This window comes from Suncus etruscus, chromosome 1 (genome assembly GCF_024139225.1).
Source record: "Suncus etruscus isolate mSunEtr1 chromosome 1, mSunEtr1.pri.cur, whole genome shotgun sequence".
Taxonomy (NCBI): domain Eukaryota; kingdom Metazoa; phylum Chordata; class Mammalia; order Eulipotyphla; family Soricidae; genus Suncus; species Suncus etruscus.
The window spans coordinates 56801-71794 of NC_064848.1; the positions used below are offsets into that span (position 1 = coordinate 56801).

General features: G+C 47.9%; 1 protein-coding gene across 1 annotated transcript in view; it reads right to left on the reverse strand.

Annotated features, from left to right (window-relative positions):
- Nucleotides 1–14994, reverse strand: part of GLDN (gliomedin) — a 52719-nt gene that overhangs the window by 3802 nt on the left and 33923 nt on the right. The window contains exons 3-8 of the mRNA XM_049777882.1: nucleotides 14695–14712; nucleotides 14213–14320; nucleotides 6019–6156; nucleotides 3320–3439; nucleotides 813–896; nucleotides 594–719 (exon numbers count right to left, since the gene is read on the reverse strand). Of these exons, the coding sequence (XP_049633839.1) occupies nucleotides 594–719; nucleotides 813–896; nucleotides 3320–3439; nucleotides 6019–6156; nucleotides 14213–14320; nucleotides 14695–14712 (594 nt within the window). The remainder of the gene's footprint in view (nucleotides 1–593; nucleotides 720–812; nucleotides 897–3319; nucleotides 3440–6018; nucleotides 6157–14212; nucleotides 14321–14694; nucleotides 14713–14994) is intronic.

Consider the following 14994-nt stretch of genomic DNA (forward strand, 5'->3'; position numbering starts at 1 on the left):
GTCCTAATGGAGGCTCCAGGGACCGTATGTATTGCTAGACATTTAGCCCCCCTAAGTGCCTTCGCCCCCCTCTTGCCCTTTCTGTCTAGTTTGATGAGGCAAGGCACCCACATTTGGTCTATTTTTCTTCTATGAGTTCTGGACAGTCTTTCCAATCAGTAGCCCCAGAGATGGCATTGCATCTTTTTGAGAATTAGTCTCCCCTCCACACGCCATTCTAGACTGTAACACTGTCTCTCAGACAGAGGCCTTTTTAAAGGGACCATTGGACACTTCGGGATTGGAAAGGCACCGCCTTTCCTTGGCTTCTGCTCTGACCCTTGAGGAGACTGAGGTTTCTGCTAATACCATACCACACAGGAGCACTGTGCGCATGCAAGGTGTTACCCCCGACCTTGGGCTCTCAATCCAACAGAAAGCAAAATATTTCTTCTAGACAGCTCAAGGTTGAGGTGTAGAGGATTGGGGTTACTGGTCAGAGTGTCCATTTCCTGCTCCGCACTTTGTCTAATGCTGGAAAAATTACATTAGGGAGGTGTGTATGTGTGTGTGTCAGAATTTTGTCATCTGAACTTTAGCCCCAGGTGAAGTACCTGAGAAATGTTCTGTCACCCAGATGCGCTCATCACTCTTGTTTGTGGAATCTCGGATCCAAGTCCCAAAGGTCTCTGACATCTTTAGTACTTGTGTTGGGCTCCCAATGGAAGTGATGGTGGATCCTACCAGAGGAGAAAGTGAATTACTCTCTGGAGCTGGTGGAGACTCCAGGGCATTCCGTGCCCACCTTTCCCAGTGGTATCTCCCTTCCCTACCTTCCTGCGGGGAGAGGTACTCAGGGACCTTCTCATCGGCTTTCCCAGCCAAGGTGTCATCATTTGGAACAGCGCATGCCTCACCTGCAACAGTCCCACCCGGTGAGTGTGAGTGGCGGGCCACCAGCCCTCCCACCCACAGCCCTCACCACACACATCAAGATGTGTAGTCCCTTACTTGCTGGTGGTGAGGGGAGAGGTTAGGGCCATACCAAACAGTGCCATTTCTGTCTATGTGCTCGGTGTGCCCCTAGAGGTGCTTACGGGAGGCAGGGGACCCTATGTAGGCTGAATCAGGAAAGTTTCTTGCAAGGAAAAGGCCTTAGATCCTCCAACACATTGCTCTTTCTCCACCCTGAAGTTTTATTTTGTTTCTTTTTTGGAGGGGATGCACTGGGGTTACTCTGCCTGTGCTCAGAGGTTGTGTCTGGCAGTGCTCAGATTAAACTGGAATGGATGGTGGGCAAAATGAGCACCTTTACTCCTGCATTGAAGTCACAAACTTTCAAGGTTTCACCTAGTTCAGAGAGTTGCAACATTCTACTTTCATGTGGCTAAGCTGATCCAATCCTGAGGACACCAGGGAAAGGAGAAAGAGGCCTGAGCCGGCCTGCTCAGCCCTCAAGTCCGCAGGACACAAGTTCCCTCTTCCCCTGGAGTCAGAACCCAGGTTGCATAGCTCCAAAGAGCTCAAGAGCAGATGTGGGGAAGTAGTGTCTTCAGGGAGAGGCAGATTTTCTGGGCCACCCACGGTCAGGATTCAGAGGATTTAATTTCTACTCCCTTCCCAGCACACCCTGAACCCCTCTGAGGGACTAGATCTTTATGGGTTGCCCAATGCACTTGCTGTCAGCTTGAGACCACACCTGAACTGCCTTTACCCTCCTCGTCATGGTTTCTCCGTCACAATGCAATAGTGAGGAGGAGGCCAATGAGGGTAGCAGAAGTAGAGGAACCTGAACTAGGATGAGAACAGAGGGGGGAGCATGATGTCCTGAAAGTGGGCAGTGTGAGTTTCTGGGCTGGGAGTCACTCCTGTGGCCTTGGGGCCACTAGGCTTCTTTTGCTGCTGTTGTTATTTTTGTTTTGGGACCACACCCAGGGATGCTCAGGGGTACTTCTAACTGTATTCAGGGCTTACACAACATACACAATTACCTGGGCTCAAATTCAGGCTGGTTGTGTGCAAGGCAAGTGCCCTACCCTCTGTGCTATTGCCACAGCTGGTCACTATGCTTCTGAATAAGCAAACGGAGGGGGCTGGGTCTTCCAGGATCCCTGTTTCTCTGAGGTTCTTGTGCCATGGAGGAGAGCATTATCAACCCTTTAAGAACTGGGGTGCTGCACTCTGGGAGAACAGAGTGAACTTCTGCCATCAGTGTGGAGAAAAGGCCCAGTCACTCCGTGCCCAACCTGCTCCACATCTGGGGACTCTGGGTGGATGCGGTGTTACAGAAATGGAACCCAGCAGACCTGAAGACCAAAGGCAGCTGCAGGGACCCTGGCAGGCCAAGGCATCTTTTTGGGGCTCAGTCTGGAAGGGACAGACTCTCATTTACAGTTGCTTTCACAGCTCTGGGGCTGGGGTGGGGCTCGGGTGCATCTCTAGGAACTCCTGACACTGCCTGGCAAAACCTTCATCAGGTCCAGATGAGTCTCCACAAGAAAGGGCTGCCCTTTCCTCTGGAAGGTTCCCTTTGCTAGCTGTTCCTGGGAGATGTGAAACAAAGGACCAATGTTGGGAGGGGGTTGCCAGGTTGTGTATGTGTGCATGTATGTATGTGTGATCTCTGAAAATACATACAGATTTTCCCACTGAGAGCTAAGTGCGTCCCTCTCACATCTGCCCAAGAAAGGACAGTGCCAACAGAACAAAAGCCTAGAGAACCACGTAGGGCCAAAGCCACAGGCAGCGGGAGGAATGGACTCAGCACTGGTGCAGGTTCCTCTTCTGGGTAAGCACATCAGTGTGTCCCATCAACAAGACTCTCTCCCATAGGCCAGCTGATCCAATCAAGAGTCCACCTCTGAAAGGAAGGTATTGGAAGACCAATTCGTACCCTAGAGTAGGCAATAGTAGGATTCCCAAGTTGGAGGGTTGTCAGAAGAACTGGCTTGAGTATCAGGTCATGCTTGGCATACTGCCAGCCTTAGCACCTGGGGGTGATCACAGTGTACTGCAGATATGAGAGGGGTTCTGAACCCCAGAACACCCCACCCTCTCTTAGAGCCCTTCACCTTCCCTCTGATGATCTGGGCAGGGGAACAAAGTACAGGAAAGATAAAGGCAGGCAGAGAAAGTGGGGGGCTCCCTCAGTGATGCCCAGGCCTTGGCCCCTGGCCTTTCACATATTGCTGCTGGGGAACAAGCTAAAGCTGCCTTTCCTGGACTTTCCTTCAGACAAAAGCCTCTCTTGGTTCACAAAATTTGGACATGAAGCCTGAGTGAAGGTGGAGAGCTGGAGTCACTCATGAACAGAACTAGGTGGGGGTCTGGGGGTAGCAACCTGAGCACTGGCCATTGAACATGTTGGGCTGCCGAGGACCTTTGGATCTTCTGTTTCCGGGGGGACCTGGGGGACCTGGAGGTCCTGGGGGCCCAGGTGGGCCTGGATCACCTTTGATACCTGGAGAGAGGAGAGAAAGAGAAAGAGAGACCCACAGGAACTGCAGGTCTATGCAGAGCAAAGGTATCTTGTGCTGAGAGTGTGACACATTACCCCCCCATGCACCTTAGGGATCTCTGGGGCCTTAGTCCTTGGGAAAAGAGGTCACACAGAATCGCACTGGACTCAGCATGGGTCATCTGCCACAGCTCGTTGAGTTTTTACTGGCTGACATCAGGTGGTCTCCATGCTCACTGTCTACTGGACTCCACTAGGGAGCTCTTAGCTCCTTCCAGAACCTGGGCTCCAGCCCAGAACAAGTTGATTCCCAGGGCACAGAGGCAAATAGTCAGAGGGAATGGTCTGACACTCTTGTATCAAGCAGCCAAGCAAAAGACACCGTTCTGGAGAAGACACGGAGACAGCTTTGGAACCCAGAGTAGGAACTGAACATGGCTGGTCCTGTTCCTTCAAGTTAAAGTGAGGCTCATTCACCAGGCGGTGCTTCGAGTGTCTGCTGCCATCACCAAAGTAAAAGTTGGGGTAGCCTGCCACCCCTACCACTTTGGGCAGCCTATTTCTAGGTCTGAGGTGGTTGTACAACCTTGTGCAGGGGTTTGCAGTCAGAGTGGGCTGTTCCCCCTGTCCTGTGCTGAGGATGAGGAGTGATGCTGGCCTCTGGAGCTCTTTTTCTCAGGCAGAACAAACAACCTCTCTCTCCAGGGTCACAGGTCATGAGGCAGGGGCCAAATTAACACTGTCCAACCTCCCACACCTTTGATGTTAGGGCATACTCAGCTTGGGCCTCAAATGTCCCTTTGATGACAGGGCATACTCAGCTTGGAATGCTATCAGGAATGTTTGGCACCACCCCTCACTTGTTCATCAGTGGAGGGGGATGTGGCCTTTGGGATGGATGGGTTCCCAGACACTGCCAGGATAGCTGGATCACATACTGGCAATGCAGACTCACATCTATGTCCCCTGTCCAAATTCTCTCTTCTTATATCCTTGATCTACACAGGGATGAAGCAAAGCCTGAAAATGTTTTCAGATCTTTCCTTGATTCTTCAATTATAGTAGCTTTGAAGAAATGTTCTCTGTTCACTGGGAACTGAAGGCAGGGATGACTGACTCAGGGCTCTGCTTCTGAAGATCTTTCAGCCTAAGTTTTAGCAGGCAGATGCCAGGTTTTATTTACTTATTTTCATGCCGCTGTTGCTAGCTGCTGACCAAGGCTCTAATTCACAAAAGATATGCTTTGAGTTGATGAATGTTGGCAGAATGAACAGTGCCAAGGTGGTTAATTTCTATATGGAGTGGGGAGGGGTAAAGCACTTGTCTTGTATGTGGCTAACTCTGGTTCGATTCTATATATCCCCTATGATTCCCTAAATGCCACCAGAGCTAGAAATAAACCCTGAGCACTGGTATGTGTGGCCAAAGTCTCCTATCCAAGTCCCTTTCACCACCACTCACCCCAAAGAAAAAATAAAAAGAAGACCAACAGGGCCCAGAGAGATAGCACAGTGGCATTTGCCTTGCAAGCAGCCGATCCAGGACCAATGGTGGTTAGTTCGAATCCCGGTGTCCCATATGGTCCCCCGTGCCTGCCAGGAACTATTTCTGAGCAGACAGCCAGGAGTAACCCCTGAGTACCACAGGGTGTGGCCCAAAAAAACAAAACAAAACAAATAAAGAACACCAACAACCTTAATTACCCCAAGTCTATGTCAAAAAAGTTTCAGGGAAAGGGTTTTAGGCACACCCTGCTTTAACTCCAAACAAAGGCATTCCCCCAACTTTCTCCATCTTTTTACCAAGCCCTTTGACTTGTAAAAGTCCACTTTACCCTCTCCCTCATGGCAATAAAGAGGTTTTCGTTTGGCTTGGCGAGCACAGAGACACCACAAAAAGAGAAGCCAACCTGACTATATGATTCTCTCCTGACTGGCTTGGTTTCTTAATTTGTGCATGACAATGTTTCAGTGCCATTCACCAGGGGTTAGAAATATGGTATTTGGTGTAATTTCACAGAAAGGTCTAGTTTTTTGTTTTTGTTGTGCTTTTAAGGCCACACCCTGTGGTGTTCAGGGGTTACTCCTGACCCTGTACTCAGGAATCACTGCTGGAGGTGCTTGGGGTACCATATGGGATGCTGGGGATCTAACTTCCTGCAATACAAGTGTCCTACCAATTGTACTGCTGCTCAGACCCCAGGGGAATGACTTGAAAAGGACCTTGGCCTTAACCGTGAAGAAGACGCCAATGTTTTCTGGCAGCTAGCCGATCTCCAGTGGCCTGATTGCAGGCCCCTCTGTTCTCTCTGGTGCTGCCATCCAGAATATTGGAGGAAAAGAAACTTTTTTCACATGAATTCAGTCAACTACCATATTTGGGTACAGATTGTCTAAGTTGCTTTTTTTATATCCTAGATTTGGTCTTACTCTCACTGGAAAGTTTTCGAAGACAACACACAACAAAATAGGCAGACGGCTGCATAAGGCAAGTGAGAGGAGACCCAGAGCACATCTCGTCCTAACTCTCAGGTGGCATATGTACATGTTCATGCATGGGATGAAGTCTCTGTAGTCTCTTACCTGTAGCAAGCACATCGTTGGACACATCCCCCTTGTCCCCTTTTTCACCTTTCTGTCCCGCTGGACCTTCATTTCCTGTCAACCCCAGTTCACCCGGGTCTCCCTTTTCTCCTGGATTTCCAGGGGCACCAGGTGGCCCTGAAAAAGAAAAAAGTAGATTTGCTTATTGTGCAAGAGATTCTTCTCATGCTGCCCTGGGACTGTGTATTTGATACCCAGAGGGTGATAAAGCCCCCAATCCAAATATATAATACACGGTGAGCCAATTTAGGAGGATGGCAGCATGGTCACACATTTGTCAAAGCACTGGTTTATTCAGAAATTACATTGCAGTACTTGCAGGCAGCACTGCTAGAACATTCTAAGAGGCTCTAGGGTGGGACAAAGGGTTGGATAGAGAAGTGCCCCCACTACCACTACCACCACCACACCACTACCTACCACCAAAAAAAAAAAAAAAGAGCAAATTGCCCATGCCACCCCCACCCCCCACATACACATACACACACACACACACACACACACACACACACACATGAGGCAATCATAGTAGGAAAAGAGAGAAATCAGGGTTGCAGGGTACTCAAGAGCAGATGTGTTATAGATGCTACACACTATAGCTTTGAGGGGCAGAAATGGAATTCAGGGTCTCACAGGTGCTCGACTGTGATCTACATCCCTGGCCTTTGGACACTTATCCTTAATAGCATATTCTAAAATTAAAACTGAAGGTCTTAGAGGCAGCAGTGATTTCCTGATTCCCTCTTGGGTAACTCTGCCATACAAATGTCACTAATAAAAATAGCAAAGCAAGTCTAGTTGCTTTAGGCTGAGCATTAGGGGGAACAGTGTAGATGAGTGTGGGATGATAGTTTAGCTGTGGTAGAGTGGGAGGGAGGGCTGAGAGTTTTATGCTCAACATCCCACCCCCATGCCAACTGTGATCCTTGTGGCTATCTGAGACCCCTGGCACCTCAACCAAGTGTATTCAAGCACTGTAACTGTGTATGAACTCTGCGCCCACACATACAAACCCTCCAAGTGTGCACAAACAACACAACTAAAGTGTGTGAGCTCATAACTGTCAAGTACATGTGTGGTATGTGTGTGGTGCCTGGTTAAAATCAAAAACAAACAAACAAACAAAATAAAACAAAAGGGGTGGAAGGGTAAAAGGAATATTTTCTTAAAGAAAAAAATGAAGGGGCCAGTGCGATAGCACAGTGGTAAGACATTTGCCTTGTACGTGGCCAATACTGGTTCAAATCCCGGCATTCCATATAGTCTCCAAAGCCTGCGAGGAGAGATTTCTGAGCACAGAGCCAGGAGTAACCGCTGAGCACCGCTGGGTGTGACCCCCCCACCAAATAGAAGGGGCCAAAGTGATAGACAGAGGGTAGGACATTTGCCTTGCACATGGCCAACTTGGGTTTGATCCCTGGCCCCCAAGCTTGCCAGGATGGTGATAATGTAGGTAAATTGCAGTGAATGCCATTTCCCCATGGAGCGATTGGAAGTATAGTAAGAAACAGAAGAAACTGCCAGATTTATGTGGTCAGAGCTACAGTATAGCTGGTGGGGCACTTGTTTGCACTAGGTAGGTCCTAATTCAGTCCTTGGCATTCCATATGGTCCCCAAAGCACCAACAGGAGTGATTTCTTAGTGTAGAGTCAGGAGTAACCCCTGAGCACCACAAGGTATGCCCAAAAACTAAAAAAAATTTTAAAAAAGAACTGGAGAACTTCCCAGGGGTTTTCTAGGCTCTTTGCTGAAGGAGAGAAACTCTTCTAGGGCAGCAGAGCAGGAAGTAGAGTTCCTGATGCAGCTCCCAGAAGTGCTTATGGAGTGCTTTAGTTCCCTCCTGTCAAGGCAGAAAGAAGTTAGAAAAATGACAGAGTCCTAGGAATAGTCTTAAGAGTACAGCTAAATTACCATTGAGTTAAGTCCATTGTATTGAGTGTAAAAATAAGTTTTTAAAGGTTAAAGTGATCTGTAATTTATCATATAATTTACTAACCTGCCAGAATAGAGTTTGAATTCTGAATTAGCCAGTCTCAGTTACCAAGCAAATTAAGGATATATGCAAGAGACAAAGTTTAATGAGTGATCATCTCAACCCAATGCAGAAATCGAGTCCAAAAACCATTCATACTAAAATTTTCATCCAACCAGAAATAGTGGGCACTTGGTATGTTTGAAAAGGGGTATCTGTGCTAAACCGACAGCTAACATCTTCCTCAAAGCTGAGACACAAATATCTGCTCTCATTGCCTATTTCACACTCTATGGGAGGTGCCAGACAGTGCAGAATAGTGAAAGAAAGCACAGATTGGAAGGGATGCATTAAAATGGTCTTTGAGGGGCCAGATAGATAATACAGCTACAGCACTTGCTTCCATGCATCCAATCTGAATTCAATCTCTGGAATCCCATGTGGTGTCCAGAGTCTGTTAGAAGTAGTCCCTCAGTGCAGAGCTAGAAGTAAGCCTGAGTATAGCTGAGTGTGGCCCAAAACCCAAAAAATTGCTTTTAATAAGAAAATTTTCATATTTTGCTTGTGAAACAGTACTCAGAGGACCTAGGAGCAACCCTGGTGACCATGGAATCTGCAATGCCAGGGACCACCAGGGCCACCCACTGATGCTTGGGAGGCTGTTTGGTGCTGGGTTCTAACACATACTAGATCTATCATCCCAATCTCAACATGTCTGTTTACTTGGAAAATATCAAGAGATTTATAAAAGAGCTTTCAGCACTGAGAAGCCCAATTGGAAGTGTGATGCCTGCATGGAGTAGAAAACCAGCTAGGTGTGGAGCAAGGCACATGATGCCTGATACAGGGGCTGCTTATCCATTTTGACAACAGCTTCTTGGATGCTGCTCCATGGACAGCAGACTCAAAATAGGGTCTAGCCAAAGGCGTGCTCACTGCAAACAAATCTGTCCTTCTCAAAGGATCTCTCAGAGAGTGTGAGCACCATTGGCTTCTCTGATGGCCTGTTCTCCCCCTACCCTTGTCACTTTCTAGAGATTCTGCCTCAGTGACCACCCGTATACCACTTGTTCTATGTCCCATCAGCCTGGTTGCTGCCTATTGTCCAACTCTGTCCTTTCTCTAGGTTTTCAGGGAAACCAGACCTGGACCATCACATCCATGTCTCCTGCCAGCTCTACAGTCATTAGTGGAACCATTTCAAGACTCAAAATTACAGATACCAGATACAGATACAGGCTCAATTCAACAATATTAATGCCTCCTCTAGACCTGATGTGCTCTTCCTAGCCTCTCATCACTGTGGAGGGCATGATTCACATGGTATCACAGATCCTTTTGGAATACTCTAATCTGTCATCAAAGGTCACTACTCCCTAAAAGCAATCTGGTGCATAGGGCCACTTTCCTTGATGCCAGAGAAGCAATACCATTTAGAGATGGTTCCTTCTCTCCCACTTCATCCCTAATTAAGGGATTCCCTACCAACAAGCTCCAAGAAGCCAACAGAGTTGGTCAGAAACATAGGGTTGACCACAGTTAGCAAATGTTACAAGGAACATGTGCTAATTGCAGCCTGCCATAAAGAAAATGTCAATGAGTGCCATGTAACTCAGCTATAACTGGGAATTGGGGGACCTGGTTTTCTGCTTCTACCAGGAGTGATCCTTCAGGGGGTTTTGGATATAGACTGAGGATCCAGATACATGATGGAAGAGAAGAGGGGGACAGGAGAGGCCTATTAACATTGGGGCAAGTCATGGGGAAGGGAGGGAGTCATATCTCAACAAAGCTGACAGCCCAGGCTCTGCCCTACCTAGGTTCACCACTCATCTTGCTGGAACATGGCTTTGTCACCTTAGATCTGCCCTGAATCACAGCCCTCTGTGGGAGCTGCTGTGTTTTCATCAGCCCTCAAAACAGGCAACTCAGCATTTTCTCTGAAGGACACAGAAGACACAAAAGAACGTTGCCATAGAGTCCAGCAGGCACAATGCATGGAGGATAACTGATACCGGCAAAAGGTTTCACATACTCAGATTCAGCAAAGCTCAGGGAAATGGATCTTCTTGTGACCCCAGGGTTTTCTTTCTCAGGCATTGCTCCTGCTCACAAAGAGCCTTTCTGCATCATCAGCTGATTCTCTTTCTTGCCTTTCGTTCCTTTTTCCTTGGCTTTTTCTTCTTCCAGAAGGATGAATATAATGCAGGAAAGAGCTCAAGTTCTATTGCAGCTGCTCCTCCCATCCCCACCCCAAAATACCCAGGCTGTGTCCAAAGGGTCTATTCGAGGTGTTTCAAGTGTGTGTTGTTGTTGCTTTGATTTTTGGTTTTGGTTTCTGGGCCATCCCCTGCTGTGCTCAGCAATCAATCCTGGTAGCACAGGGACCGTATGTAGTACGGGGGATCACATCCCAGTCTGCACAGCAAGGCAAGTGCTCTACTATGCTATCTCTTGTGATCCTTAAGAAAAAGTTTGGGGAGGGAAGGGTACTAAATAAGGCACCTGCCTTGCAAATGGCCAGCATTGGTTTTATGATGTTAAAATGCACTGATGTGACCATTGCCCCCACAGTGTCTCCTCTTTGTTGGGGCAATGCCCTTGTCCACCAACTGGCCACAGTCACCATGAAGACCACCATGTGGCCCTTTCTACTCTGCTGCTGTGGTGGAACTTGGCAAAACCAGACATGGTGTGGGAAGTTCTAGCTTCATCTGTTCTAGGACTCCTGGCACTCTAGCCCAGAAAAAAAAGCCAGATTCTGCTCCTCTAATTCGCAGTTAGAAGTGGCTGTTTGTGGGGCCAGAGCAATAGTACAGCAGGGAAGGCATTTGCCTTGTGCACAAGCAGCCAGCCACAGTTCCATCTCCCTCGTTGTACCACCACATGAAGTAATTCCTGAGTGCAGAGTCAGAAATAACCCCAGACATCACTGATTGTGCCCCCCAAACCAAAATAAACAAAAAAAGCAGCTCTCTGCTATTTACCTTGCTCAGCAGTGTCCCGTCAAAACCAATTGTTCTACCAGTTTTAGAGTGGGGTGTTCAGACGGTACTGGGGTTTGCCCTTCCACCTTTGTGTCAGGGTCCTGAGAAAGGACAAGATACTGTGGGGAGGACCATTTGTCTTGGGCATTCTTTGGAGGAGGACAGTGCTGCTCTCAGGTGAGTAAATGGGAGACAGAAAGAATAGACTTGGTCTTAAAGTCATAGCAGCATCTAGTTAAGTGGGCAAGTTTCTGTCATTTTGGTCTCATTGTGATTCAGTTCCCTCTAAATCTAACTCAAAATTTTCAAAGGAGGTCTGGACAGACCCAGGTTTGAATCCTGGCATTCCATATGGTCCCCCCAAGCCTGCCAGGAGCAACTTCTGAATGCAGAGCCAGGAGTAAGCCCTGAGGGCCACCCGGTGTGACCCAAAATCCCCCCCCCCCAATTTTTTTTTTCCAGAGGAAAACAGACATTTCCACTTAAAATTCCCTTTTGGTCTAAAACCAAAAAGTTTTCCTTCTCTGGTTTTGGAAACAGCAACTATAATAGTTCACATGAACTGAGTGGTTTTCCTGCAGGCTGTATTCTCAGTGCATAAATAAGCCCACTTAATCTTCCTAACTAGGTTGACACTATTGTCCCAGGCTTAGAGGAAAAAAAAACCCTGGCACAGAGATTAAGTAACTGGCCTAAAAGCACATAACTAAAAAAAGGCCTGGAAGCCAAGACTTAAAGCCATTCCCTCAGGCCCTCAGGCTTCCAGTCTTCCTCTCATTAAAGGAAGATTTGCCAGTTTGATTTCCTACTCACAGAAAGCCTGGAACTTGAAATCCATTGACTCATTTCATTAAGTTCCTCCTTTACAGGTTAAAATCTGTGGGCCTGGGGTCACTTTCCCAAGTACCATCTCACACCTCTCTCCTGGCTGCTCAGTCCACCCTCCACACCGGCTCTTAATGATCTGCCATCTCCTCCCAGGCCCGCCTTGCTGCCAAGGCCCATCCTCTCCTTCCACTGGGCTGTATGTCCATACAGACAGAAACTATGTTCTGTCATTCATTCATTCATTCATTTATTCATCACTTATTCAATGAGCCTCAACTGGGGTTAGATGCCCAGACAACCTGGCTTTTCCTGGTTATCTCTGGTCTTCACCCTCTCTGATTGTGTCCTCTCACTGCAGGAATTGGACACTGTTCTTCCTGGCAGCCCTCTTCCCACAAAGTCTGCCACATCTCTTAGTCACCTGCAGGGCATTCTCTGGGTGGTTCTAGGATACAGCTAAAGAAAGGATGGGATCCTGTGAGACTTGAGTGGAAGAGGGGTATATCATGGTGAGAAAAGTGCGTCACAGGCTAAGGGGCAAATGTAAATGAGCCCTTTGAGATGTGGTATAGAGACCAAAGTAAGATTCTCTATAATGATGACAGACCCTGAAAGTCATCCTGTTTGCCTGACTGCTTGCTGAGTGGGGAGGAGGGATCCAGGCCTGTGATGGAGGGTGCCGTGTAGAAACATTATGTGCCTGGGACACTCCTGGTAACACCTGTAAGTCACAGCACCCAAATACTACTTTTTTAAAAGGCCCCATTCCTGGGTAGACATACTAAGGTTAAGGGGCTTGGCTTAGGTGTGGCTGAACTCAGTTCAATCCTCAGCACTGCATATGGTCTTCAGAGACCCAAGAAGAGTGGTCCCCGAGCCTAGAGCTGGGAGTAAGCCTTAAGGGGTGGCCCCCAAAAAATAGAAGGTAAAAAGGAGGGGAATACTGCCTCCACTCTAATATTACAACCCCAAACCCTCAACAAACACACCCAAACATTCTCCCTGTGCTATTTTTCCTTTTTGGCCCTGAACTCTATGTCTCAGCGATCCACTATACCTTGTGGTCTAAATTATCCACCTGCTCTGAGAAAAAAGCCTCATTGATGCCAGGGTTCTGTCCTTTCCAGATTCTTCCAACATCTAGAAAGATTGTCAATATGTCACATAAACATCATCTTCTATCAGTATAGACACACAGGCACATAGAGGCACACATAGATACACTCAATCACACACACACACAGTTCTGGGCTTAGTGCGTAGGGTCCATTCCAGACAGACTTTCAGGCCCAAAGCACATTTCTGGCAGTGGGCCAAGATAAGCCAATTGGTTTGGGCACTTCTGGTCCTGGTCCTGGTTACTGCTAGTTTGTGATCATAATTATTCTCACATAGAGAACCATCTGTGAGTGCCCTGACTCCTCAGTAATTGCTGGCCTTCTATGGACTAACTGGCAATGCCCAGGCTCATGAGCACCACACACACAGTTGCCCCTGGGAAGGAAATGGGTGCATGCTCCCCCTTGAAGCCCCCTTCATCACTCACTCTCCCTAGAACTGCTGATGGGACTAAGACCAGAACTTTTGGAAGGGGTTGCCATGCTCGCAGGAAGAATCTTCTAGAACTCCCTTGAGCCTCAGGAATGACTAAGTAAGCTGGGGTAGTGAGGGCCTGAGGGAGAATCTGGACTTTCTGCTAAGAGCCTTCAAGAAGGCTGTGCCCTCCAACTACATGCAACTACATGCCCTCTTAGTGACTAGCAAGGCTTTCTCAAGAAGTCCTTCCAAAGACTCTTCTCCCCATGTCTCTTAATCTGTAATACACCCTGTGGTACTTCATAGTGCTCCTAGAAACAGGCACATTCTGGTGCTCAGGGGTCTTTGTGGAGGTAACAGATGGGCCAACTGTCTGTCAACAACAACAACAGCAACAACAATAGGGCAGGTGAGTGACACAGAGATGACAGCCACATCCTGGTAGTCTTCTTTAGACCCTTTAGATCTGATGTTTGGGATGTATGGCCCAAGAACCAACCTTTGGGGGACTGGACACAGCTGGATTGGAATCCAGTTGTTACCAACTTAAAGCCTGACTTTCAGATAAACTCCAGACAAGCATAGAGATTTTTCAGAGTGGGAAAAGGTAGTGAGAGGGCAAGGCAAGGCTTTGTACCTACCACCATATCCTCACCTAGGGAAGACCCTCATCCAGGGCTGGTTTATACTAAAGGCAAGTGCCTCAGCTTTGCAGAACATACACAGTAGCAACTTCCGGCCAGAGTAAGGCCAGATTGGTTTGGTGAAGTGCCATGCAGTTGCCCCCATCCCACGCAAAATGAAACCATGGAGACAAGTAACAAAGAGAATGAGAGAACAGCAACCTACCCATCTTTCCTCTTTTTCCATTCGCTCCTTTTTCACCTTTAGGACCCTGAAGGCCAGGTAGTCCATCTGAACCATTATGACCGGGGAACCCATCGGCTCCAGGTGGGCCTGCATCCAAGCACAGAGGGAGAGGCACTGAGAATCACTCTGGGTACTGCTGCATTTCTGCTGGTCAGTGAAGTCCCTGAGCCTGGTGCCCTCTCCAGGCCCTGTCCTGCTTCTTTTCTTCTTTTCCAGCTTTATTGACACATCAGAATCAATGACTGGGGCAGGGGTCATGGCTAGGGAGAGCATGATGGATACAGGTACTCAGTGGGATAAGACAGGAGAGTTAGCTGCTCTCACCAGGACAGAGTCAGAGTTATGGGGAGCTCCAGATGTTTTTGCTTTCCCTCTTCTGTCCCTTGGGCATTCCCACTAGCCTCAGGAGCCCACCCTGCTTCCCCACTGACCAAAAAAAAAAAATCACTGGTTCTTCTTACCTGGTGGGCCAGGTGGGCCTACAAGAGAAAAAAAATTTTACATGGTAAGTCATGGTTGGAAGAAGGCAAAAGCAATACCACAACCTAACAAAACAAAACATTCATTATCTTTTACTATGTTGACTCCTGATGCCTATAAGTCACGACTGAATGTGGCTTAACAAACTACAGTGCTGGTGTCAATATTCTTGTTTTGTTTTAGGGACACACTGGTGGTGCTTAGGAGTTACTCCTGGCTCTGAACTCTGGAATCACTTCTGATGGGCTTGGGGGAACCATATGGGATGCCTAGGATCAAAC